This window comes from Felis catus, chromosome F1 (genome assembly GCF_018350175.1).
Source record: "Felis catus isolate Fca126 chromosome F1, F.catus_Fca126_mat1.0, whole genome shotgun sequence".
NCBI classification, from domain to species: domain Eukaryota; kingdom Metazoa; phylum Chordata; class Mammalia; order Carnivora; family Felidae; genus Felis; species Felis catus.
In genome coordinates this window covers 1964576-1987731 of record NC_058384.1, presented here as the reverse complement: position 1 = coordinate 1987731, position 23156 = coordinate 1964576, and the positions used below count along the sequence as shown (strand labels likewise).

Sequence of the window (23156 nt, the reverse complement as noted above, 5' to 3'; positions counted from 1 at the left end):
TCAGGTCATGATCTCCGAGTTCATGGGTTTGGGCCCCACACTGGGGAGCCTGTTTGGGATTCTCTCTCTCTCTCTCTCTCTCTCTCTCTCTGCCCCTCCCCTGGTTGCTCTCTCTGCCTCTCTCTCAAAATAAATAAATAAACCTTAAAAAAAAAAAAAGCTTAGTTCCTAAAAAATTAAGTAAATAAAATGAAATGAAAATAAAACGAAAATAAAACGAAAATTAAAAATAAAATAAAATGAAATGAAATAAAATAGAATGAAATGAAATGAAATGAAAAATAAAAGCCTGGTTTGTGACCGAGGCCGGCAGGGGTAGGCGAATTGAAAACGGCTCTGTGTCACCCTCCCTGACCCTTGAAGGGCAGGGGTCTGTCCAGGCAAGACCGGGTCTGAGGACGGCCAAGGTGAACGCGGAGGAGGTGGTGTGGGGCTTACATATTTTACAGTTGGACGGGGTTTAGAGCGATCGGCTGACGGCCCCAGGCTGTGGAGACCGAGCTGCCAGAGTCCAGGCTCCTCAGTGGGCACTGTCCCCCCTCCATGCTGGCGTCCTCGGGGCTTGCCTGGGGGAGCTCCCGGCTCGGCCTGGGGGAGCTCTGCTTCCTCGCTCTGTAATTAAGTGCAGTTCTGTGTAAGAGGAAGGAAGCGGGTCCTGGGCGGCTGTGAGGCCTGGTCTCACCTTCCTGCTCAGGAGCACTGAGGGCTGATCAGCGCAGGGTCGGCGGGGCCGGTGCTCCTGGTGAGGAGGGCGCCGGGGCCAGCTCAGGGCCGGGCTCGTGGCCTCCGTGCCCTGGCCTCGGCGACAGGCGCCCGTGAAGACGGTGGGCGAAGCGTCGGATGGTTGAGCTGTGTGGCCTCGGGCGGCTCGGTGCCCTCTCTGGGCCCTTGTAGCCCCGCTGGGTTGGGGCTGGTGGGCTTTGCCCCTAAGGCGGGTGTGTCTAATGAGAAGTCACTTTACTTGGTTTCTTTTCTCCTGTCAGTGTTTGATCTTGGTGTTTTCCATCATAAGAAGGAGATTCTGGGATTATGGCCGTATCGCCCTGGTGTCAGAAGCAGACAGGTAACCAGGACATGTCACCTCGAGAGCGTGAGAGTGTGTGTGTGTGTGTGTGTGTGTGTGTGTCACTGGGACGGGGCTAGGGGCCCACCCGTGATGCTGACACCTCACTGTGTTCACTGAGCACATCTGTCCGCCAGGCCTGGGTCAGAAGCCGTCTCTCCTCACCACAGGTGCCTCTCCCACGGCCGTGGCCCGGCCGTGGCCGTGGCCGTGAACCTTGTTGGAGGAAGTCTAGTTGCTTTACACACTCGGGGCTTTCGTTATCAGCTGAGAGGGATGCCACTCTTCTTCCTCACCCTGAATGTTGAAAGAGTGTCCCTTCTCTGACATGAGTTAGCTGGGGGCTGGGGGCGAGGCGAGCCCCCTGGGAGCTGCTCCTGTCCCCGCTCAGGGTCAGCGTGGGCTGGTGGCCCTCACTCAGCCAGCGTCGGGTGAGTCTGGTGCAGCAGGGACCCCCTTGGCTGGACGTCACCTGGCCTCCCCTGGCTGCTCACGACTCCTCAAGGGGGGACCGTACTCTAGGTCCGCACCCTGGCGTCTCCGGCCCCGGCTGGCTGTCGCACGGCCTGGGACCTGGTGTCAGATGCAGGACAGGAAGCAGTGGGGGGAGACACCCCTGTGGCCAGGCTCCCCCCACCGGGCCGCTCGGCTTCCCCAGGCCGACCTCCACCCTCGCTGCACAGGCGTTGGACTGTGGTCTCTGTGCGAGGCACGGGCCACGTCGCTGCGAAAGCTCCCTGCTGCCTCCTGCCTCCTGGGTCCTGGCGTTTGCGAAAGCCCGAGGGTGTTCACCTTGCCCCGAGGGCTTCTTGGGAGCCTTAGACAGTTTTGGGGGGACTCTGGGGACGTGATGTGTTTGTGGCACCCCGAGTCCCAGGAGGGGCCGTGCACTGGAAAAGTACTGAGCCTGTGAACCCCAGGAGGCCCCGCTTCCTCCCTGGCTGCAAGGCCGGGGTCAAGTCCCCACCTTCTGGGGTTTCTCTCCTCCTGTCCCCTGTCCCCCGCAGGGCACCCGGAAGGTCAAATGAGAGAGCTGCCTGTGAAGGCTTTGAAAGTCAAGGTTCTTCCTGTCTTCTGCCCCTGCGAATGAGGTTTTGGAATCGGTTCTAGAAAACTGGAAGTGAAAATGAACAATTCACACACCTCAACCAACCCCCCGCACACAGGGCAGGGGAGGGGAGCCCCCCCCCCAGCATTCAGACGCCCGCGCTCCCATTTTCTTGTCGCTGAAAGTGGGGTGCATCTTGTCATCAATGGCGGTCACACTTTAGTCTTTCTCATCGGTTCATAACATTATTACGTCCCTTGCAGCCAGTGGTGGTGTCGATTTGATAAGACGAGGTTAATCTGACGTGCCGGGAGACGTATCGCAAATGTCAACAGTCTGAAGTCCCCTTGGGTGGGCCCGGAGCCGAGGCCCCAGGGTGCGGGGCGTGGGGACGGCCTGCCGGTGCCCTGACCCCTTGTCACCCGGCCCACGTAACGCGGGGGTTTCATGCCTTGCACGCCCAGGTGCGGTCGCCGCCCTGGTGGGTGTGTTTCACGGGCTGAGTTAGATCTTGTCCCAGACTTGGAGGAAGGCCGCAGCTTTGGTCCCGGGCTCTAAGGGATGGCGGAATACCGGACGGAGGTTTTCAGACTTCGAAAAAGGATTTCCTGGCATTTTTTCCCTTTTGTGTTCCCAGCGACTCCAGGTTCCAGAGACTGTCATCGTCGTCCTCTTTTGGGCAACAAGATTTTGAAAGCGAGCTGGTTGGTATCGACGGGACAGGCGTGGCTGTGCCCGTGGTGGGGGCGGGGCAGGGCAGGGCAGCCGGGTACCTGTTCGGGGGCCGACTTGGCCCCCCGCGTCCTGAGTGGCAGGTGCTGGTGGTGAGCCCCCTGGACTTGGGACGGACTGCAGGGAAGATGCAGTGGGGAGGCCCAGGGGGTGACACGGGGTTAACTCTGAGGCAGGGGCTCCCGAGTCCCCTGTGGTCCCAGCGCTCGGCTCTGATCACACGCAGGGATCTGTGTGACAGTTCATTGCTGACGTGCCTGCTGGCGGCGAGTCAGAGGTGGGCGCCCCAGCCGGGTTCCCCGCCACCTGACCCTGAGGAGGTGCCCAGTGGGCCGGGGTCCAGCCCAGCTTTGGGGGCGGAGGGGTTACGATCAAGAGACGCGATGGACAGTCAGCCGACAGACCCTCTTCCCTCCGGAATCCCACCTGGGGGGGGGGGCCTGTCCCATCCGTGAGGCTTGTTTCCTTGTGTCCGTCCTGCGTCTCGGTCAGCACTGCGGGCGATCCAGCAGAACAGTTCCAGAACCGCTCTGAGCTCTCACCGGCTCTCGGTTCAAGTTCAGGCCTCGCCCCTGGAGCAAACGGTCAAAACTTGAGAGGTTTTTACGAGCATTCCAGGCACAGGGTGCGTGTCCCAGAGGACTGGGGGCCGGTGGACTCTGTCGCCTTGGGGACAAGCCGTAGCCTTTGCTGGATTTGGGACAAAAGCGCTGCTTTTACATAACGGGAGGTTAGATGGTTAGTGACCGTCAGAGGAGGTGATTCTATCCGCCTCCCGGGGACAGATGCTCAAAGCTAATCCCTGATCTCTCCGTTCCCAGGGATGCTGTCCCTGGCTGACTGCCATCTTCCGCCTGCAGTGAGTACAGCGGGTGTGTGCGTGAATGTGGGTGGGTGTGTTAGCGGGTGGGCGCGCGTGTCTGCCTGTCTCTCCTCGGGTGGCTTTGCCTCTGCGCTTGGCCAGCGAGGAGGAAAGGACCCGGAATGCCTGATGCCGAGATGGGTCCCTAGATGCTTCTGGGTTCGAGGCGGAGCCTCGTGTGGGGGCCCGGCACGCAGGTGGCCCACGCGGCCTGCACAAGCCACTTTCCCCCTCGCTTTGGGCAGGGACGACCGCTCTTAGTGTCTAACACTAGCACAGCTGGAAGGAGGCTCTTCCGGGTCTTTGAGCGCAAAGCAGAGGAATGACGGTGGCTTTGCGCCTTCAACTCCTCCGGTTCCAAGTTTCCTTGTTGCTAACGTTTGGGGCCCGTGGGGAGAAATCCTGTGAAGCTGGGAGTGGCTGGGAGCGGAGGAGGCGCGGTTTCGGAGGTGGTGAAAGAGGAGGGCCTCTTAGAATTGATGAAATGCGGTGGTTGCGGGACGTCGGGTACGTCCCCCTCCCCGGGCCTCAGTTTCCACGACTGTAAGAGGGGCCCAGGCGACACAGCGGGAGAGGTGGGTCGGCCGGCCCCTGCCTGCCCACCGCCGCGAAGTCACGTCACTGGCACGCGTTTCCTCCGGACGCGGCAGGTCACTCCGAGCGCGGGTCCGGCGCACACAGAGAGGATTTTAGGTCTCCTAGACCCTCCCCTGACACGTGCCCACGGCGGGTGCCCCTTGGGGGGCTGCGGCCTGTGGCCACTGCGGGGTGGGGCTCAGGCCGCTCCCCTGTCCCGGCGGTGGGGACCCCGCTCAGCCTGGGTTGGGTGGGGCGGCGTGAGGCATTCTGCGTCGTCATTTCATGGTAACCCGCAAAGGCTGTTGGCAGATCTGCTCTGTAGCCCTCCTCCCTCCACCCCTCCTCCCCATACCCCCTTCTCCCCCTCCACCCGCTCCTCCCCACACCCCCCTCCTCCCCATAGACCTTCCTCCCCATACCCCCTTCCCCTCCTCCCAACCCCCCCTTACCCCCTCCCTCTCCCCATACCCCCCTTCTCCCCCATACCCCCTCCCTCTCCCCATACGCCCCTTCTCCCCCCATACCCCCTCCCTCTCCCCATACCCCCCTTCTCCCCCATACCCCCTCCCTCTCCCCATACCCCCCTTCTCCCCCATACCCCCTTCCCCTCCCCATACCCCCCTTCTCTCCCATACCCCCTTCCCCTCTCCATACCCCCCTCTCCTCCCCATGCCCCCTTCCCCTCCCCATACCACCCTCCCCTCACCCCCTTACCCTCCCCCCAACCCCCTTGTCCCCCCATGCCCCCTTCCCCTCCCTGTACCTCCTTCCCCTCCCCCCAACCCCCCTTCCCCTCCCCATGCCCCCCTTCCCCTCCCCATACCCCCCTCTCCTCCCCCATACCCCCTCTCTTCCCTCATACCCCCTTCCCCTCCCCCAACCCCCTTCTCCCCCCCATGCCCCCCTTCCCCTCCCTGTACCTCCTTCCCCTCCCCCAACCCCCCTTCCCCTCCCCATACCCCCCTTCTCTTCCCCATACCCCCCTTTCTCCCCATACCCCCCTTCTCCCCTCCATACCCCACCCTGTTCCGTGCCCCACCCCCCCAGTTCCCTCTGCTGGCACAGGCATTTCTCTGGAGGGGGGCTGTCACTAGTACTCTGAGTGTCCCCACTTTGTCTCTGTAACACTGTATCAGACACTGGGACTCTGCGTGTCCCTGTAACACTGTATTAGATATGTTTTCAGTGTCCACTCCTTCCTGTTGCAGAAAGGATACTTTGACTGTTTTAAGGCCACAGTTGCGTTCTAACAGCTGCTCGCGGCCAGTGTCGCAGGTGACATTCAAAGCATCCCCTCAGTTTCCTTGCTTGGCTTTGCCTTCCTGGCAAGACAGGGAGTCGGTCAGAGGTGTGTCTCCAGAAAACCTGTTGACGAAAGAAAGTCGGAAGTCGCCCGGGTTAGGTTTGGGCCCCCATCCTGTTTGTTTAGTGCGCACGGTTGGGGGCAGGGCAGGTACTTTCTGGCAGGTGATTGGGAAGTGCAGCCGGTGTGGTCAGGTGCAAAGCTCTGTCCTCCAGGTAAACAGCACGCAGGGTAACGTCCGTCAGCAGGCTGGCTTCTGAGCATCCGCCCGGTGCCCGCCCGGCCTGGCGTGCCCCCCTGGCCGCCTGCCGTGTGGCCCGTGGCTCCCGCCGGTCTCCCACCTCTCGGATCTGCTTTGGTGCCGTGACACCCGCTTCTCTTAGCACTGCCCGCGCAGAATTTTCCTGATTTTCTGGAAGCCGGACCCTCAGGGAGACCCCCCCCCCTTTTCCCTCTGGGGCATTCTGGCTGTCAGCGACTGGAATTTTCCAGGTCCCCAAGGGGGCCGGAGCGTCCAAATAGGGCAAGGAGGAAAGGACGGAGCCCCCGTGAGGCCAGCAGGACACGGAGGGGGCCGGGCGGCAGGGTGGGGAGCCCGGAACGATTGACGTGTTGACAGAAGCAGGAGGGGCTGCGGGACCTCCCCCTGCACACGTGTCTGCAGGGATGCGGGCAGCAGGTGCCCGGGGGTGTGGTGTGGGGGGGTGTGGTGTGGGGCGCTGGGAAGGAGGCTCCGGGCTTGCCCTGCCTCTGCCCTCCGGAGCTGTGCGACCGGAAGCTTGGTGTCCTGGGGTGTGACGAGACGGGACGGCCCGGCCCGGCCCTGCCGCTCACCCGGGTCCCCTGTGCGTGTCTTGGGCAGCGATGACCAGATTCTGGAGCGGTGTGGGGAGGACGCCATCCACTACCTGTCCTTCCAGAGACACGTCATCTTCCTGCTGGTGGTCGTCAGCTGCTTGTCCCTGTGCGTCATCCTGCCCGTCAACCTCTCGGGTGATTTGCTGGGTAATGTCCCCTCGTCTTGTGTGACTCACGGCCCGGGGTGGGGTTCAGGGGGGCTCGTGGGGCTGGGGCGGGCCCAGGTGTCAGTAGGCCTCGGGGTGACTCCGGAACGTTCCCCTCTGCCTGGCCGTGCCTCTCAAGAGGCCCCCCCACCCCCGGACCTGAGCCTGGGCCAGGAGCTGGGCCCCCGGTGTGAGCTTCGGTTCTAAGTAAGGGGAATAAAACCCCAAGGCTTGTGGGATCGGGGGCCTTCGGAGAGCGTTTCATACTTTCCTGCCCCCACGCGATCACAGTCGGGAGGCCTCGGTGAGTGGGTGTGGGAGATGTTCGTGACACTCAAAGTCACAGCCTGGAACCGTGTGTCCTGCCAGTGCGGGAGGCCGGCTTCCAAAATGCCAAAGAATCCGCTTCCTCCTCCCTCCCTCCCTTCCTTCTTCTCTCCCTCCTCCCTTCCCTCCTCCCTCCCTCCCTCCCTCCCTTCTTTTCTCCCTCCTCCCTCCCTCCCTTCTTCTCTCCCTCCTCCCTTCCCTCCTCCCTCCCTCCCCACCTTCCTCCCTCCCTCCCTTCTTTTCCTCCCTCTCCTCTCTTCCTCCCTCTCCTCCCTCTCCTCCCTCTCCTCCCTCCTCCCTCCCTCCCTCTCCTCCCTTCTTCCTTCCTTCCTTCCTTCCCCTCTCTTTCTCCTTTCTCTCTTTCTCTCCACCCAATACGGGGCTGGAGCTCACGACCCCGAGATCCAGAGTCACACACTGTGCTGACTGAGCCAGCCAGGGGCCCCACGAATCCACTTCTCATGCCCAGGGATTCCCAGCTCGGTTTTGGGACCCGTTCAGGAGGATTTCAGATTCTCAGGGAATGTCACAAGAATCTCAAAGCAAGAGAAATTCCGATTGTGACTTACCCACGCGGCGGGTCGGGAAGAGGTTGTCGGGTAACGCGGGGCCTTGGGTTGGTGCAGCTCTGAAAAGACCGGGCGGCCGGTCCCTGTCCTCTGACGGGCCTGGCCGTCTCGTGCTTCCTCAGAGACCCACGGACCGAGGCGGGCCGCCCCTGTCCCCCTTCCCTAGTGTGACCCTAGGACTAAGTGTCTTGCTTGTCTGCAGACAAAGACCCTTACAGCTTTGGGAGGACGACCATCGCAAACCTGCAGACGGAGTGAGTACGGGCCTGGGGGGCCAGGGCATCGCGGGCACTGCCCGCCCCGGGCAGTTGTGCTGTGCGGGGTGGGGGTGGGGGGTGGTTAGGAGACGTGGAGGGCCCGGGGTCCCCCCAAACCCCACCCTGTGTGGGAGCCGGGCCCTGATGGCAGGTGTCCCCGCCCAGCGATGACCTCCTTTGGCTGCACACCATCTTTGCCGTCATTTATCTCCTCCTCACCGTGGGCTTCATGAGACACCACACCCGGTCCATCCAGTACCAGGAGGAGAACTCGGTGAGCGAGGCGGGGAGGGTCACGGGTGGGGCCAGAGCGGAGCCTTGACCCGGCCTGTTGCCAGGACACGGGAGCCGTCCGTGGCTCAAAGCGGCCTCTGTGGGACCTGGCCTGTTTGTGCTCACGGTTGACTTCAGCTTTTCGTTCATTCGTTTGTTAATTTTTTTTTATTTCATAAATTTCTTTTTGTTTAATGTTTATTTGTTTCTGAGAGAGACAGAGACAGAGTGCGAGTGGGTTAGGGGCAGAGAGAGGGGGAGACACGGAATCCGAGGCTCCAGGCTCCAGGCTCCGAGCCGTCCGCACAGAGCCCGACGTGGGGCTCGAACCCACGAACGGCTCAACCGGCTGAGCCACCCAGGCGCCCCAATTCACTTGTTATTTTTAAGGTTTTTATGTGTTTATTTTTTGAGAGAGAGAGAGAGGGAGAGATAGCACGAGCAGGGGAGGAGCAAAGAGAGAGGGAGAGAGGACCCCAAGCAGGCCTTGCCCTGTCAGCACGGAGCCCGATACGGGGCTCGATCCCACGAACCGTGAGATCGTGACCTGAGCCGAGATCAGTGGTCGGACGCTTAACTGACTGAGCCACCCAGATGCCTGACATTAGCTTCTAAAATTTTTCTGATTAGGGGCATCTGGGGGGGGTCAGTCGGTTAAGCATGTGAAGGACCCCCTCCGGGCTCTGCCAGGGGAGCACCGGCCCCTCCGAGCTCTCACTGTGTTCGTGGGGAGGGGCGGGGCTGGGCGGGCTTGAACAGGGCGGAAACCCTGGGCCCACCTGGGGACTGGCGTGCCTTGGGGTGACATCCCCCGCCCCCATGTGTGTCTCTGGCAGGTGAGGCGGACCTTGTTCATCACGGGACTCCCCCGAGACAGCAAGAAGGAGACGGTGGAGACCCACTTCCGGTGAGCAGGGCTGTGGCCCCTCCAGGCAGGGCAGGTGCCTCAGGCGGCCGGTCTGTCTTCTCTTTGGGCGCCCAGAGACTTGGCGAAGGGCCCGGCCCTGCCGTGCGAGCATCCCATGGCTGCCGTGTGCCAGCTCTGCTGTGGAAGGCTTCTAGAAGGCTGGGGTCTAGAAGGCCTGTCCGCTGCAGGCCGCCCCGGGGGACCACAGCAGCTGGAGCACAGGCCAGGGTGTAGGTGCAGAGAAACAGCTCGAGGGCACGAGCGGGTCTCCGAGGGGGGGGGGGCCTGTGCTGGCACAGGCGTAAGCCCACGGGTGTCTCTGGAGGGAGCACCTGCACCAAGGAGTCCTGCGGTGGAGGCGGAGGCAGGGCTCCCCTGGGGGAGGCCGTGTGTGTGTGTGTGTGTGTGTGTGTGTGTGTGTGGTGGGGGGGTACCAGGGATGCAGGGGAGGGGGTGTGGAGCAGGAGAAGGGAGGGCAGGTACAGAGGCCCCGGGACCCCGGCTGGAGGGCTTGCCCCGGGTGGCGAGCCGAGGCTTCAGTCCGAACGCGCCCCTCCCAGTCCCGCAGCCACTAACTTGCAGCGGGGACTCGGGGTGACCACGGTGTAACTCAACACTATTTATGGACGACGGCGATTCGTAGAAACAGAGCGAGTGCCTGATTTTGCGTGTCTGGTGGGCAGGGAGCATCGTTTAGCGGCCACTGGTGCCCGGCTGCCTGTATTCACATCTGGGCTCCGACAGCCACTCGCGGTGTGACCTTGGGCACAAGTCGCTTCACATCTCCGGCCCTTATTTTCCTCATCTATAAAATGGGGACAGAACCTCCCAGGCTGTGGTGAGGACGGCATAGTGAATACCGTGGGAGCACCCGGCCGGCGTGAGTCCACACACGGCACACTTGTGAGGGTCGTACTACGGTCGTTAACGCGGGTGTAGACGTTTGCTGGGCTGCGAGCCCCCTGCGTTCATTGAACCTGAAAGGTCTGTGATCTTCAGAAAGGGGCCACACGCTGGGTAGGATTTCCGCACGGCCCAAGGTAGGCGTGAGCCAGAGCAGACGATAGTGCTCTTCCTCCGGGTGGGTGAAGGAGGTCACGAACCGGATTCATCTGGCCCCACACGCGCCCGCTGACGTACAGCCGAGCGGGCACGAGCCTGTCAGTTTCAGGCGCTTGCTTTCGTGCTGTTAAAAAAAAAGGCCTCTTTGTGTTGAATTTCAAAATTTCACCCTTTGTAAAAAGACGAAAGGAAAGAGGTTTCTGTGGGCACCGAAAAATACCCTCGGGGACTTGGTGGGGGATCTCTCCTGCCGGGGGCGGGGGGTTCTCTTCTCCAATGGCCTGCCTTGCGCACAGGGACGCGTATCCCACGTGTGAAGTGGTGGACGTACAGTTGTGCTACGACGTGGCCAGGCTGATTCACCTGTGCAGGGAGAGGTGAGCGGGGCTGGTCGGCGGCCGGAAGCCTGTCCCTCCCTCCTGGGCCGCCCACCCTGCTGCCTCGCTGCTGGCGGGGGGCCTGGGCGGAGCCCCCAGGGGGAAGGCAGGAGGGGGGCTCTGCCCCTTTCTTGTTTGGAAAGCTGACCCCCTGGGGCGCCGGGGGGGCTCAGTCGGTTAAACCTCCGACCCTTGGTTTCGGATCGGTTCGTGAGTTCGAGACCCACGTCGGGCTCCGCTTGGGCAGCGCGGATCCTGCTTGGGATTCTCTCTCCCCTGCTCTCTGCCCCTCCCCGGCTTGCGCGCTCTCTCTCTCTCTCTCTCTCTCTCAAAATAAACTTAAAAAAAGAAAGCTGAGCTCCTGGGCCTGGCGGTTGGACAGTGGGCGTGGGGTCTGTGCCGCAGGGTTATGGTGACTCTGACGTGTGCCCCCCTACCCCCACCCCTGCAGGAAGAAGACAGAAAAGAGCCTGACCTATTACACGAACCTGCGGGCGAAGACAGGCCAGTGGACCCTCATCAACCCCAGGCCCTGCGGCCAGTTCTGCTGTTGCAAAGTGCCGGGGTGCGAGTGGGTGAGGGCCCGGCCCCCCGCGGGAGTGCCACGGGGTCCCCGCCGCCGCGCAGGGCCCGTGGTCACGAGGGGGTGCGTGTCCTCAGGAGGACGCCGTCTCCTACTACGCGCGCATGAGGGACAGGCTGCTGGAGAGGATCGCGGACGAGGAGCGCCGGGTGCAGGAGCAGCCCCTGGGCATGGCCTTCGTCACCTTCCAGGAGAAGTCCATGGCCACCTAGTGAGTGGGGCGCGTCCGGGGCCCTTTGTCCCCTCCAGGTGACTTACGACCCGCCCCTGGGACGGGCTGGGGCTGGGGCAGGCCACACTCCCCCCATCATCCCAGCCCGGGTGCGTGTGACACGCGCAGGGTGATGCTCGCGCGAGGCGAGTCCCTCGTGGGTTGACGTGGCCTCACCCCCGGGCCGAGCTCCCACCAGCCGTGCCAGGGAAGGCGTCCAGCATTCTGCCCGCCCCCTTCAGATGTCCACTCTGGGCCGCAGATGATCTTCTGTGCTGGGCTTTCCGTCGCACAGATGCACAGACCCCAGGCACTGGGGGTCTCCCTGCTGCAGAGCTGGGGGCCCCGGGGCCAGGCTGCGGAGCGCACGTGGGCCCCAGCACGGGGCTCTGGCTCCTGGAGTGGCGTCACGCCTGGGGTGGGGGACGCAGGCGGCCACACAAGTGCCCCTTCCCTGCCCTCTCTGCGGGCACCGCACACCCGGGAAAAGTCCCCTGCAGCCAGGCCAGAGCCAGGAGGGGCTCGTGGAAAGGGGGGCGTGCTGAGGCAGGAGTGAGGGGCGTGGAGACGGCGGGGGTCCAGGTGGCAGTCCGGGGGTCCCTGGGCGTCAGGGTGGGAAGAAGTGAGGACAGCGAGGCCCTGGCCCGGCCACGCGGTGCGTCCGTGGCCCCGGCTTCCTGGGCGGCCGGGGGTGATGATGGCGCAGGGAGCAGCCGTGGTCCAGGGGTGCAGCGGCCAGACGGGGTGCGCACCTGAGCTGGAGAGCCTCGGGATCCTGACGTGGAGGCAGGAGTGACCCCCGGCTTGCCGCGTGGTCCTGAGGATGAGACCAAGTCCTCCCCGTGAGCCGTAGCAACGGCTAACCTAGCAACCCGCTGATAGAGCAACGGCCTGGGGCCCCGCGGCGCCCACCCTCACTGGGTCCTCTCTGCGCGTGTGCGCGGTGCCCCTGGTGTCTGGGCCACGGCCACGGCTGCTCTTCCTTCCTGGCAGCATCCTCAAAGACTTCAACGCCTGCAAGTGTCAGAGCCTCCGGTGCAAAGGCGAGCCCCAGCCGTCCTCCTGCAGCGCGGAGCTCCGTATCTCCAAGTGGACGGTCTCCTTTGCCACGTACCCCGAGGACATCTGCTGGTGAGGCCCCAGCCCTGGACCGGGGAGGGGGGAGGGGCCCCAGGCCGGGCATCACAGGTGCGAGCTGGCCTTCAGGGCCCCCCACCATAGCTCCTGGCTCCGCTCTGGGCCTAGGGTGGGCGTGGGGGGATGTGTCAGGTGGGGGGGGCGTCCACACCCGGCACTGCGCTCCAGCGATGCCCCCCGGCATCCGGGGTGTCCGGGAACCACGTCTATAATTTCCAGTTTCCTTTCAGCCGCGTTGAAAAAGTGGAAGGAAACTGTTCAACTTAATTTCATAATCTCTCTCTCCCTCTATATCCGAAATATTATCACTCTAACGTGATCAGTTACCTTCTAGTGGAGATGCGTCTCTTTTTCATACTTAGTAGCTCTGAAATCCGGCGTGTATGTTCTCTTGAGTCGGACCAGCCCCGGTTCAGGGCTCGGTAGCCCCTGGCTGCTGTATCGTGTGGCGTTAGGTCTAGCCCGGGGACACGCTGCTGAGCTCGGCCGCGTCCACGGGGGCCGATGGTGAGCCTTGAGCACAGTGCCGGGGGTGAGGGCAGCCCCAGCAGAGCCCCCAGCGTGGCTGGCCTCAGCTCCCCGCCCAGAGCGAGCTTTGGGAGCGTCTCCATGGCTCCGAGCTGGCCTCTGATGGTTCACAGGGCTTCCCAAACGCGGGGGCAGCGTGCTGCTGTGTTCTCGGTGGGGTGAGAGGCCAGCATGGCCGCCGTGGGGCCTGGGCACTGCTGTCCCCTCCCTCCCTCCCCCTGCGTGCACCCAGCCCCCGGCCCCGTGTTGCTGGTCACCAGTCCTTGCGGACATGGCCGTGTCGTAGCCTCGTTCTGTCTGTCTGGGTGACCGTGGAGTCCCTTCGGTGGGTTCTGGCCCCCAGGCTGTGGCCGGGGAGCCGTGTGAGCGGTGGATAACCTGTTTTCCCTCTGAACTCAAGGGGACCCCGCATTTGACCTTGCTGGAGCTGAAGGTCGGTACAGAGGGCTCACCTGTACTCCTGGGGTCCAAGTGCCTCAGTCTGGTCTCTCGCCAGGCCTCGATGTGACCTGCTGACCCACCTGGGGGCACCGGGGGCGTGGTCGGCAGCCCCGCCTGAGGGGGTCTCAGCCTCCAAGCCTGTGTTCCCCCCCCCGCAGGAAGAACCTCTCCGTCCAGGGCTTCCGCTGGTGGCTCCAGTGGCTGGGCATCAACTTCACTCTGTTCGTGGGGCTCTTCTTCCTGACCACCCCCGCCATCATCCTGTCCACCATTGACAAGTTCAATGTCACCAAACCCATCCGTGAGCTCAATGTGAGTGACCACACTACAAGCCCGTCCTGCAGGGCTGGGGACGAGAAGGCGTGGGGGGGGGGGCGGTGGCTGGAGCCCAGGGACGTGGGGGCTGAACCAGGAGCCGTGCCTTTCAGCTCACGTCCGTGCCTTTAGGCCTTGAGCAGGTGTGGCCACATTTACGACACTGGTTTACGACACGCGCGCGCCCGTGCGTGTTTGCGAAATCAATCTGAACGTTCAACGGTAGGGTCGTGTGAGCTGAACAGCACATACTGATGGAAAGTTAAGTATCTGTTACGTAATCGTCGACTCGTTGATTCTAGACAGGCAACAAACGATTATTTAAAATCTTAGACGAATCGAGACAACGAAACGCTTCCTGAACTGGGCCCTGCTTGAAAACAATATTGGTTTCCCCAGGGCACCTGGGGGCTCAGGCGGTTAAGCGTCCGACTCTTGGTTTTGGCTCAGGTCGTGATCTCACAGTTCGTGAGATCGAGCCCCTGTGTCGGGCTCTGAGCTGATAGCGTGCAGCCTGCTTGGGATTCTCTCTCTCCTGCTCTCTCTCTGTCCCTCCCCTGCTCACTCTTTCAAAATAAATAAATAAACGTAAAAAAATTAAAAAGATACTGATTTCCCATAATTGGCTCTGTTGAAATATCCCCCTAAATCTTTTTCTTTTTTCTCCAGTTCCACTTGGCATTCAGCCAGTCACGCTCAGGGCAAGCATGCGGGGCTAGAAGGCGTGAGGGCCTCGCTGTGCCGTTCCCCAGCTGACGAATTCCGAACCCTGGGTTTTCATCCCAAAGCTGGGGCGAAGGCACCTGCCGGATGATCCTTGAGGGGTTCTGGTGATGGTGACCACATAAGCTGCTGTGTGGCCCAGGCCTTCTTACCCGACTCGGTGTATAACAGTAATAACCCCTTGTGCACATTAAGAATTTTGTTTATCTTTGGGGTGCCTGGGTGGCGCAGTCGGTTAAGCGTCCGACTTCAGCCAGGTCACGATCTCGCGCTCCGTGAGTTCGAGCCCCGCGTCGGGCTCTGGGCTGATGGCTCAGAGCCTGGAGCCTGTTTCCGATTCTGTGTCTCCCTCTCTCTCTGCCCCTTGCCCGTTCATGCTCTGTCTCTCTCTGTCCCAAAAATAAATAAACGTTGAAAAAAAAAATTAAAAAAAAAAAAAAAAGAATTTTATTTATCTTTAAAAGCGTGTCAGTGTTCACGCCTTTGCGCATCTTTGCATGGATGGCCGAGTCTGTTCTTTTGAGGGTGGAATCGGCCAAGTGGAACCCTCTTTGTTGATTCTCCCTAAACCAGTTTCGGTTTCTTATGGTAAACCAAGAATCTACAGATATCTGCAACACTGTTCTAAGAACAGGACCCTCCTGGATCTTATTCCATCCATTTTCTACAGTTCATTTACTCGTCTCATTCAATGGCATTAAAAACATTTTTTTTATATTTATTTTATTTTTGAGAGAGAAAGAGAGACAGAGTGCGAGCAGGGGAGGGGCAGAGAGAGAGGGAGACACAGAGTCCGAAGCAGGCTCCAGGCCCTGAGCTGTCCGCACAGAGCCCGACGCGGGGCTCAAACCCACAAACCGCGAGATCGTGACAAAGTCGGATGTTTAACCAACTGAACAACCCAGGCGCCCCTCAATAGCATTTTTTAAATTTTTTGTTTGAGAGAGTGCATGGGTGGGGAGGGGCAGAGAGGGAGAGAGAGAGAGAGAGAGAGAGAGAGAGAGAGAATCTCAAGGAGACTCCAGGCTTAGTGCAGAGCCTGACGTGGGGCTCGATCCCACGGCCCTGGGATCATGACCTGAGCCGAAGTCGGACGCCCAACCGACTGAGCCGCCCAGGCACCCCAGTACGCAGCTTTTTAAAAATGCCCATTTTATCAGGGAAAGTAGGCAGCTCGTGTGATTGCTCTAGTGAGCATATCACAGGCACAGGCGGAGTAAGGTCACTGCTGGGCGGGAGGGAGCTGAGCGGGCAGGCCTCCTGGGGAGGCCCTGGCTTCCGTGTTCCCACTTGCCCTTGGTTGCGCAGAGGGGAGCCGGCGGTGGGGGTGGGGGGGGCGCGGTCGCTCTGGGCAGTCAGACAGGTGGAGATCGGTTGTAGGTGAAGTTACTTTCTCTGCTCAACCAGCCCTACTAACACCAAGCGCCGTTCTGGTCTGTTCGGCCAACGGCACGGGACACCTGCTCTGTATGGGGCACAGCGTCGGCCCTGGGGGGCAAGGCAAGGGCGACCGGGAGTTCCCGGAGTCGCCGTGACAGCAGGTCGTGGCCTCCAAGCCCCCGTGGCCACAGCCCCTCCACCTGTGTCTTCTGTGGGCCGTGTTTTGCAGGACCCGGTCATCAGTCAGTTTTTCCCGACCCTCCTCCTGTGGTCCTTCTCGGCCCTGCTCCCCACCATCGTCTACTACTCCACGCTGCTGGAGTCTCACTGGACCAAGTGAGTGAGGACGCTCGCCCGACAGCGTCCGTGGGCGCCCATCAGGGGTCTTGGGGGGGCACCGGGCAGGGCTCACCTCTGACTTCTGCAGGTCAGGAGAAAACGAGATCATGATGTCCAAGGTCTATATATTCTTGATCTTCATGGTGCTGATCCTGCCGTCCCTCGGCCTCACCAGGTACGCGTCGTCACCTCCTGCCCTGAGTTCACAGTCAGGGTCTGGACGGCTCCGTCCCCAAGTGGTTTTAGAGGATGCAGATCCCTGACGACACTTAAGCTGGTCCCTCCCACTTGGGGTGCCTTTGGGCGGCAGGCTCACGGATTGTTCTGGAGATCTCTCTTCCTTAAAAAGAAGCTTGAAGACAACATTTCTGCCCAGGGGGAGGGTCGAGTCACGGCTGTGTTGATTTTAAGGGAGGGGCCGCCGTTGGAGCAGCCCCTCATTGGCTGCTCTGGAGTGGGGGGCACCTTAGACGACAGATGGGGTCCCGATGTCCCGCCTGCTGGTGAGAGCAGGGAAGAATGAAAACGGGTCGCGATCACCTGGAGGGCTGGAGATAAATTCTTACGGGATTCATTTTTCTTCCAGTCTGGATTTTTTCTTCCGGTGGCTCTTTGACAAAACTTCCTCCGAAGCCTCTATCAGGTTGGAGTAAGTATCGGCCACGTCGCGTTTTGGAGCCGCGGTCCCGGGGAGAGGTCCCACGGGGGCTCGGCCGTGGCTGCGCTGGGGCTGGGGGCGCGGCGACCTGTGCCCGGCACAGACGTCTCCCCCTGAGGCCATCGGGGCCGGGGAAGCCCCCGGCGCCTGGCAGGGCTGAGGCCGCCCTGTGGGAGCTGACCCGCTTTGTGCCATGTGTGCAGAAGTGTGATTAATCTTTTAGGCTGAAACTCCATCAGGGGCAGTCTTGTTCATTCTTGGAAACTCACTTACTGAGAACGGAGCCGCTCGGGGAGAGGGAACCCGTGGGTCCCAGTGGTGCCGGGGAGGCGGGGGCGGGGACGGCCGCGCGGCTGTGTGGTTGGGCCCGGGCCCTGTTTACCCCGGAGAACAGAATTAAACCTGTCTCTGGGGTGTGTCCCCCTGAGAGGGCGTTGCGGGCTAAATGCTTTATTCTTTTTCTCGTTGAACCTTTACGACAAGCTGTGGGGGTAGGCGCCATTGTTATGGATGGGGAGACTGAGGCTCAGAGGTGTTGGAATAGCTTGCCCTGGGCTACCCAGCCCGTTAACTCGGCCTGAGCCCCGACTGCCCTACCCTTTGGGCCCTAATACCGGCCCCCAGCCTTGGCATTGACTCGTCCAACCCAGGGCTGGTAGGAAGGCTGGCCGCGTTTCCTGGGAAGATTAGACCGAATTATTCCACGTGGGTTCTTGCTGGTCAGGCTGAGGGCTCGGGGGCTGGCGGCCACAGGCGGGCACCCACACACCCGGCCAGCTCCCGTCGGGGTGGACCGTGGCTTCCGGATGGCCAGATCGGCGCTCGGGGCTCGGCCCTCACCTTCATGAACCGTCAGCCGCGTCTGACACATCGTCACGCCTTCGTCCGCGAAGGCTCCGGGACGGCCCTGTCCCGGTTCTCTCCCCCTCGCGGGTTCTCCTGCGTCTCCCCGACGCCAGTGGCTCTGCTCTCAGTGACCTCAGCTGGACCCCGGCCTTCGTGACCTCGTGCTCCCGAGTTGGAGCCTGCGGGCCCCGTGCACCCGCGGCCCCGCGCCCAGGGCTGCCCACGAGTGTCTGGCTGCTCCAGCCGAGGGGCCCTGGGGCGCCTGTCCCCTCCGTGCCCTCCCCACTGCACCTGGTCCGCCAGCACCTCTCCGGCCACCCCCGTGCAGCCCCAGCCCTCCCTGCACGCGTGCCCTGCCTCTCCTTGGCCCGCGGCTCCCCTGCCCTGTCGGTGCACGCATCCCGCACCCGCCGAGAGCCGCTCTCTGCCCGGTTCCTGGACGCTTGTCCTTGCCCTCCTGCTCCGCGAGCACGGGTCTCACCTCCTTAGGCCTCTCTGGCGGCCCGTGTAACAGGGGGCACATCGTCCCTCCTCTGCTCCGGTTCCTCCGAGCACACGTCACATCTGGCACGCTGCGTGTCCCCTTCACTGGGATGCAGGCTCCCGCAGGGCAGGGCAGCGGCGGGGTTAGGGCAGAGGCAGGGGCGGGGCCCCCCTTTCATCTCTGAGCCCGGAACACGGAGCGAGCGTCCGCACCAAATGCAGGGGCTCCGCTCCCGCCCCGCCGAGCGCCCCTCCCGGGGCGGGAAAGAGGCTCACAGCCCGGCCGCCCCCCAGGTGCGTCTTCCTGCCCGACCAGGGCGCCTTCTTTGTGAACTACGTCATCGCCTCGGCCTTCATCGGCAACGGCATGGAGCTGCTGCGGCTGCCGGGCCTGGTCCTCTACACCTGCCGCATGGTCGTGGCCAAGACGGCCGCCGACCGCAGGAACATCAAGCAGGTACACCCCGCCCCCCTCCACGGGGCCGGTGATCACCCAGGAGGCGCGTCCTGGGGGGGATGCACTCTGCACCTGTCCTCTGCATAGACGCGGGACTCTCGGGCCTGCTGCATAGACCCGATTGGAGCAAGGGAAACACTGAGAGAACGAGACTCCTTTACCCCGGGCGGCCTGGGTGTGAGGCGAGCGGGGCCGGAGAGGTCCGTGCAGACGGCACCCGGGGCGGGCCGGAGAGGTCCGTGGGGCAGGGGGCAGCCGTGAGCCTCCCGTCTCCAAAGTCCTCCCCTTACGGCCCCCGTGGCGTGGGCGGGTGGCGTCTGGAGCAAACCCTGCGCTCTGCCCTCTCGGCACAGAACCAGGCCTTCCAGTATGAGTTCGGAGCCATGTACGCGTGGATGCTGTGCGTCTTCACCGTCATCATGGCCTACAGCATCACCTGCCCCATCATCGCGCCCTTCGGTGAGTGTGGCCCCCGGGGGCGGTGGCTGACCCCTCGGGGCACCCTAGGGGTGCCCCCCGCACACTGAGGACTTCTGCAGCGCCCGGGAGCCACAGGGACATCCCTGGTCCTGCTGGCCATCCCTGGTGGCGCCCTGATCCCAGCGTCCGGCAGCTACCGCCTGGCTCGCGGGTGACTGCGCCGCAGGGCAGACGCGCTCTGAATGTGTGCGCTCCGCGGGTTGTCACTCGTACCGCTCGACGCATCTCGTTTGTGGCCCCTTTCACACTCAGCGTGACACGAGTGAGGAGTAGAGCCAGGATCTGAGCTGAGGACTGTTTGACTTTAAAGACCGAGGTCTCGCAGCTAAAATAAACGTGAGGAACTGCAGACGGGTGGAAGATTCTAGAAGGAAGTAGAACACCCAGCACACTGTTGGCACTGCAGCTGAGGTTTAGGGGCGGGAGGAGGTTTTAGTTTTCCGTTTACTCTTGAACTATTTAAAAAATCAACAGGTTTACTTTTTTTTTTTTTTGTAGTGTCTGTTTTTGAGAGAGACAGAGCGCAGGTGAGGGAGGGGGGGAGAGAGAGGGAGACACAGAATCTGAAGCAGCTCCAGGCTCTGAGCTGTCAGCACAGAACCTGACGCGGGTCTCGAACTCACGAACCGTGAGATCATGACCTGAGCCGAAGTCGGACGCTCAACCGACTGAACCCCCAGCTGCCCCAAAAGTACTACTCTTTGAAAACAAAACAGGGACACCCGGCTGGCTCTGTCGGTGGAATGTGTGACTCCTGGATCTCAGGTTGTGAGTTCAAGCCCTGCGTTGGGTGTAGCGATTACTTAACAATAAAACCTTAAAAAAATAAAAATAAAAAACAAAACAAAATTTTAAAGATCCTGTAACAGAAGCACATCCACCCTGTGTGCCGCCCCTGGGGCAGGACCCTGCGGCACCTGCTGCCTGAGGAGTGCGGAGGGTCAGCTGGAGCCGGGAAGGGAGGGAGAGAGGGAGCCCGGCAGGACGGTGGGGGGCTCGCGGGGGAGGGCCCGGGCAGAGGTCGGGCCAGACATCCGGTACAAAGTAACTTCTTTCTGCAAAATGATCCTAGAATTTCTGTTTTCCCTAGGGGCAGAATGACAGCTGCCTTTTACTCCTTGGGGTCAGGGAGAAGCTGGGAGAGGGCGGGGGAGCGAGCGAGCGAGCGAGCGCGCGCGAGAGCACGCCCGAGCTGCCGGGATCTGCTTTGAGCCCCACTTTGCCTTCGTGTAGTCAGATGGCGGACCAGCCCGGCCCCGTGGACAGATCGATGCCCCGGGAGGGAGGGGGCACGGGGGCCCCTGGGCCCCGCCAGGCTTGCTGCTCACGGCCCGGTGTCCGCAGGCCTCACCTACATCCTGCTCAAGCACCTGGTGGACCGTCACAACCTGTACTTCGCCTACCTCCCGGCCAAGCTGGAGAAAAGGATCCACTTAGCGGCCGTCAACCAGGCCTTGGCCGCCCCCATCTTGTGCCTCTTCTGGCTCTACTTCTTCTCCTTCCTGCGCCTGGGTGAGGGGCCCTCTGACCAGGGCGGGGTGGGGGCGGGTGGCGGCCCTCGGCCTCCTCTTTCCGCATCCACGCCAGCCCAGCAGCATCCAACCCGGTGTCCAGCCGGAACGCGGTACCCGGGCTGAGGGCTGGCTGGGGACAGCGCCGACGCCCCGGTTCCCGAGCTGGCCTGAGCCCGGGGAGCCCTGGAGGAGGCCGCGTCGCTCGAGAAGCCTTAGAAGGCAGTCCCTCTGTGAGCTCCGCAGGGGCTGAACCAGAGGGGACGGGCAAGCGGGCCGGATTGCTCTCTGGGGGGTGGGTGTGGGGGAGGGAAAACGGACACTCTTCGGGAAAAGAAAAAGGCAGACAGGACGTGACCTAGCCCCGGCCAGGTGGGGGAGCCTCCGTCCCGCTGGCCCAGGACGCTGGAGCCTGGAGGGGGCTGACCGTCGGCACAGGCCATTGACTCGGTGTCCCAGTTCCTGCAGTCCAACCGGGGGCGAGGCCAGCAGGTCCCTCTGTCTGTCCCAGCTATGAAGACACCACCCCATCTGCTGGAGGGCAGGGGGCAGGGGGGTAGGCTCTTTTCTTTCCTTTCTGCCCGAGGGAGAGGTCACACATGGCTCCTGCCCCAGACGTGGCCCCTCTCCCCCCCACCGAGGCTGGCGTCCCTGTGCCCCCAGGTCTGAAGGCCCCCCTCACCCTGTTCACCTTCCTGGCCGTCCTGCTCACCATCCTGGTCTGCCTGGCCTACACCTGCTTCGGATGCTTCAAGCACCTCAGCCCTCTGAACTACAGGGTAAGGGCCACCTCGTCCCAGCGCGTGCAGCTTCTCCGTGGGGCAGGCCTGGGGCTGGGGTGCGCCCTGCGCTCCCCGCCCCTACCTGCGCCGCCCGCCCCGGCCCCTGCTGCCGGAGCCTGGCACCAGCGGGTGCTCTTATCCCGAGCGGTGCCGGTCTGTGTGCTGGGAGGGTGATCGTCCGGGAAGGGCCGTTTGGTCTCTCATCGCGAGTTTCTGCTGTGTCTGCAGACGGAAGAATCGGCCAGCGACAAAGGGAGCGAGGCCGAGGCCCACAGGCCACCGCCGTTCACGGTGAGTGTCCCCGGGCGACGTGCCGAGCATCTCCTGTCCAGACGGAAGGGCCCCGACCGCGTGGCAGCCACGTTCCTACGTTGAGGTCACGGGAGAGGGCATCCCGGTCCCGCGGGCTGGATGTTTCACCGGGCGCCCTCCTCCCTTCCCGGCGTGGCTAATGCCCGCTGCGGCCTGCTGCGTGAAGCCCCCGGGGTCCTGCTCCGGGTCCCTGACAAGAGCCAGGGCTGGGACAGGGACCCTGTCAGCAGCGGCCTTCTCTCTAGCCGCTTCAGGCACTCTGATGGGTGTCAGTCCTTGGACCAGCCCCAGGGAGACGGTTCTCAGGTTCACTACCCAGGGGGTGCACCTGCCTCCGCGGGCGAGGAGACGAGGAGACGAGGAGACGAGGAGACGGGCAGGCGGGTGGCGGAAATGCCTTTCTCAGCCAGGCTCTGGGGGAGGGGCCGGCGGGGGGAGTGGGGAGGAATCTCGTGCCCAGCCCCCGCTCCAGGTGCTCATGCCCCCGTATGTCGGCAGCCCTACGTGCCCCGGATTCTGAGCGGCTTGTCCTCGGAGAGAACGGCCCTGTCCCCACAGCATCAGCAGACTTATGGCGCCGTCTGTGACATCAGTGGGACCGTCCTGGGGCAGTGTCCCGCCCAGGGCCCTGCGGACAGCGACAGTGACAGCAGGCCGGCTGCCTACTAGGAGGCCTGAGGGCGGCCGGGCCAGGCTCCGAGGACGTAGAGGAGGAGACCCAGGTGGAAAAGTGGCTTGACTCGGGCCCCAACCAGGCCCAGGACTACTTTGACCTGTGTGGAGCACACCTGCTCTGGGAAGACGGACCCAGAAAGGTTCCCCGGGCCCTTGGCCGAGGAAGACAGGGCGGGGCCGCCACGCAGGGAACGGCGGCGGCTTTTCTGGTCACAGCAGCGGGGAGGGGGGCCGGTGCGTGCGGGGGACTCTGTGCGTCTCCGGGTCCCCCTTCTGCATCAACGTCCCGGCTCTGTAGCTGGGACACATCCCTGGTGACTCCGCAGGACCACATGTGGGAACGGTGCCCCAGCAGCCCCTGCGGCTGTCCCAGGTACCCGGGAGGACACAGCGAAGGACTGCTCCTCTGTGAGGACGGACTGCCCACCACTCCTGGGCACACACCCAGCTGATAACCAAAGAGCCCGCGCGCAGCTCCGGGCGGGTTCCTTCCAGACCCCCCCCATCACCGCATCCAGCCGTCTCCCACCCATCGGGGCTGCACCGCGGGAGCAGGAAGGGACCAGGCTCCTTGTTTCTGTATCACACTGCCAGTGACAGTGGCTGGGTCAGGTCACCCTGCAGCAGGCAAGGGCAGGAGGACCACGAATAAAGCGCTCGTTCGGCCAGACTGGTGAGGTCAGGGCCCCATCCACCTGCTCCCTCGCAGGCTGGGGCTAGTGCTCCCAGTGCCCTGGAGCCAGGGGGAAACCTGAGCAGGGCAGGGGGGAGGAAGAGAGGGTGTCTGCCCCTAGCTGGGCCAGGCACCACCCTTAAGCTGTGAGGACGGGTGGCCCCTTGCCTTTTTTCTCCCCGTGGGACAGGGACTCCGCTCTGGGCACCTGCCAGAGAAGCAGCCTCTCACTGCTGTCAGGGGGCCCTTGTGCACGGGG

General features: G+C 62.7%; 1 protein-coding gene across 6 annotated transcripts in view; it reads left to right on the top strand.

Moving 5' to 3' along the window:
- Positions 1–22894, top strand: part of TMEM63A (transmembrane protein 63A) — a 28847-nt gene extending 5953 nt beyond the window's left edge. For 3 of the 6 annotated variants that reach the window (XM_023247919.2, XM_045049271.1, XM_045049272.1), the window contains 22 exons: positions 984–1063; positions 2749–2815; positions 3665–3702; positions 6450–6592; positions 7690–7741; positions 7910–8018; positions 8854–8924; positions 10283–10363; positions 10815–10938; positions 11024–11157; positions 12151–12288; positions 13422–13575; positions 15911–16017; positions 16109–16195; positions 16607–16669; positions 18302–18464; positions 18818–18923; positions 20289–20456; positions 20924–21011; positions 21119–21234; positions 21466–21528; positions 22048–22894. In XM_023247919.2, coding sequence (XP_023103687.1) covers positions 984–1063; positions 2749–2815; positions 3665–3702; positions 6450–6592; positions 7690–7741; positions 7910–8018; positions 8854–8924; positions 10283–10363; positions 10815–10938; positions 11024–11157; positions 12151–12288; positions 13422–13575; positions 15911–16017; positions 16109–16195; positions 16607–16669; positions 18302–18464; positions 18818–18923; positions 20289–20456; positions 20924–21011; positions 21119–21234; positions 21466–21528; positions 22048–22136 — 2241 coding nt within the window. In that variant the 3' untranslated portion in view covers positions 22137–22894. The remainder of the gene's footprint in view (positions 1–983; positions 1064–2748; positions 2816–3664; positions 3703–6449; positions 6593–7689; positions 7742–7909; positions 8019–8853; positions 8925–10282; positions 10364–10814; positions 10939–11023; positions 11158–12150; positions 12289–13421; positions 13576–15910; positions 16018–16108; positions 16196–16606; positions 16670–18301; positions 18465–18817; positions 18924–20288; positions 20457–20923; positions 21012–21118; positions 21235–21465; positions 21529–22047) is intronic. The other 3 variants (XM_045049270.1, XM_023247918.2, XM_045049273.1) reach the window with 3 other exon arrangements.
- Positions 22895–23156: the final 262 nt, after the last annotated feature.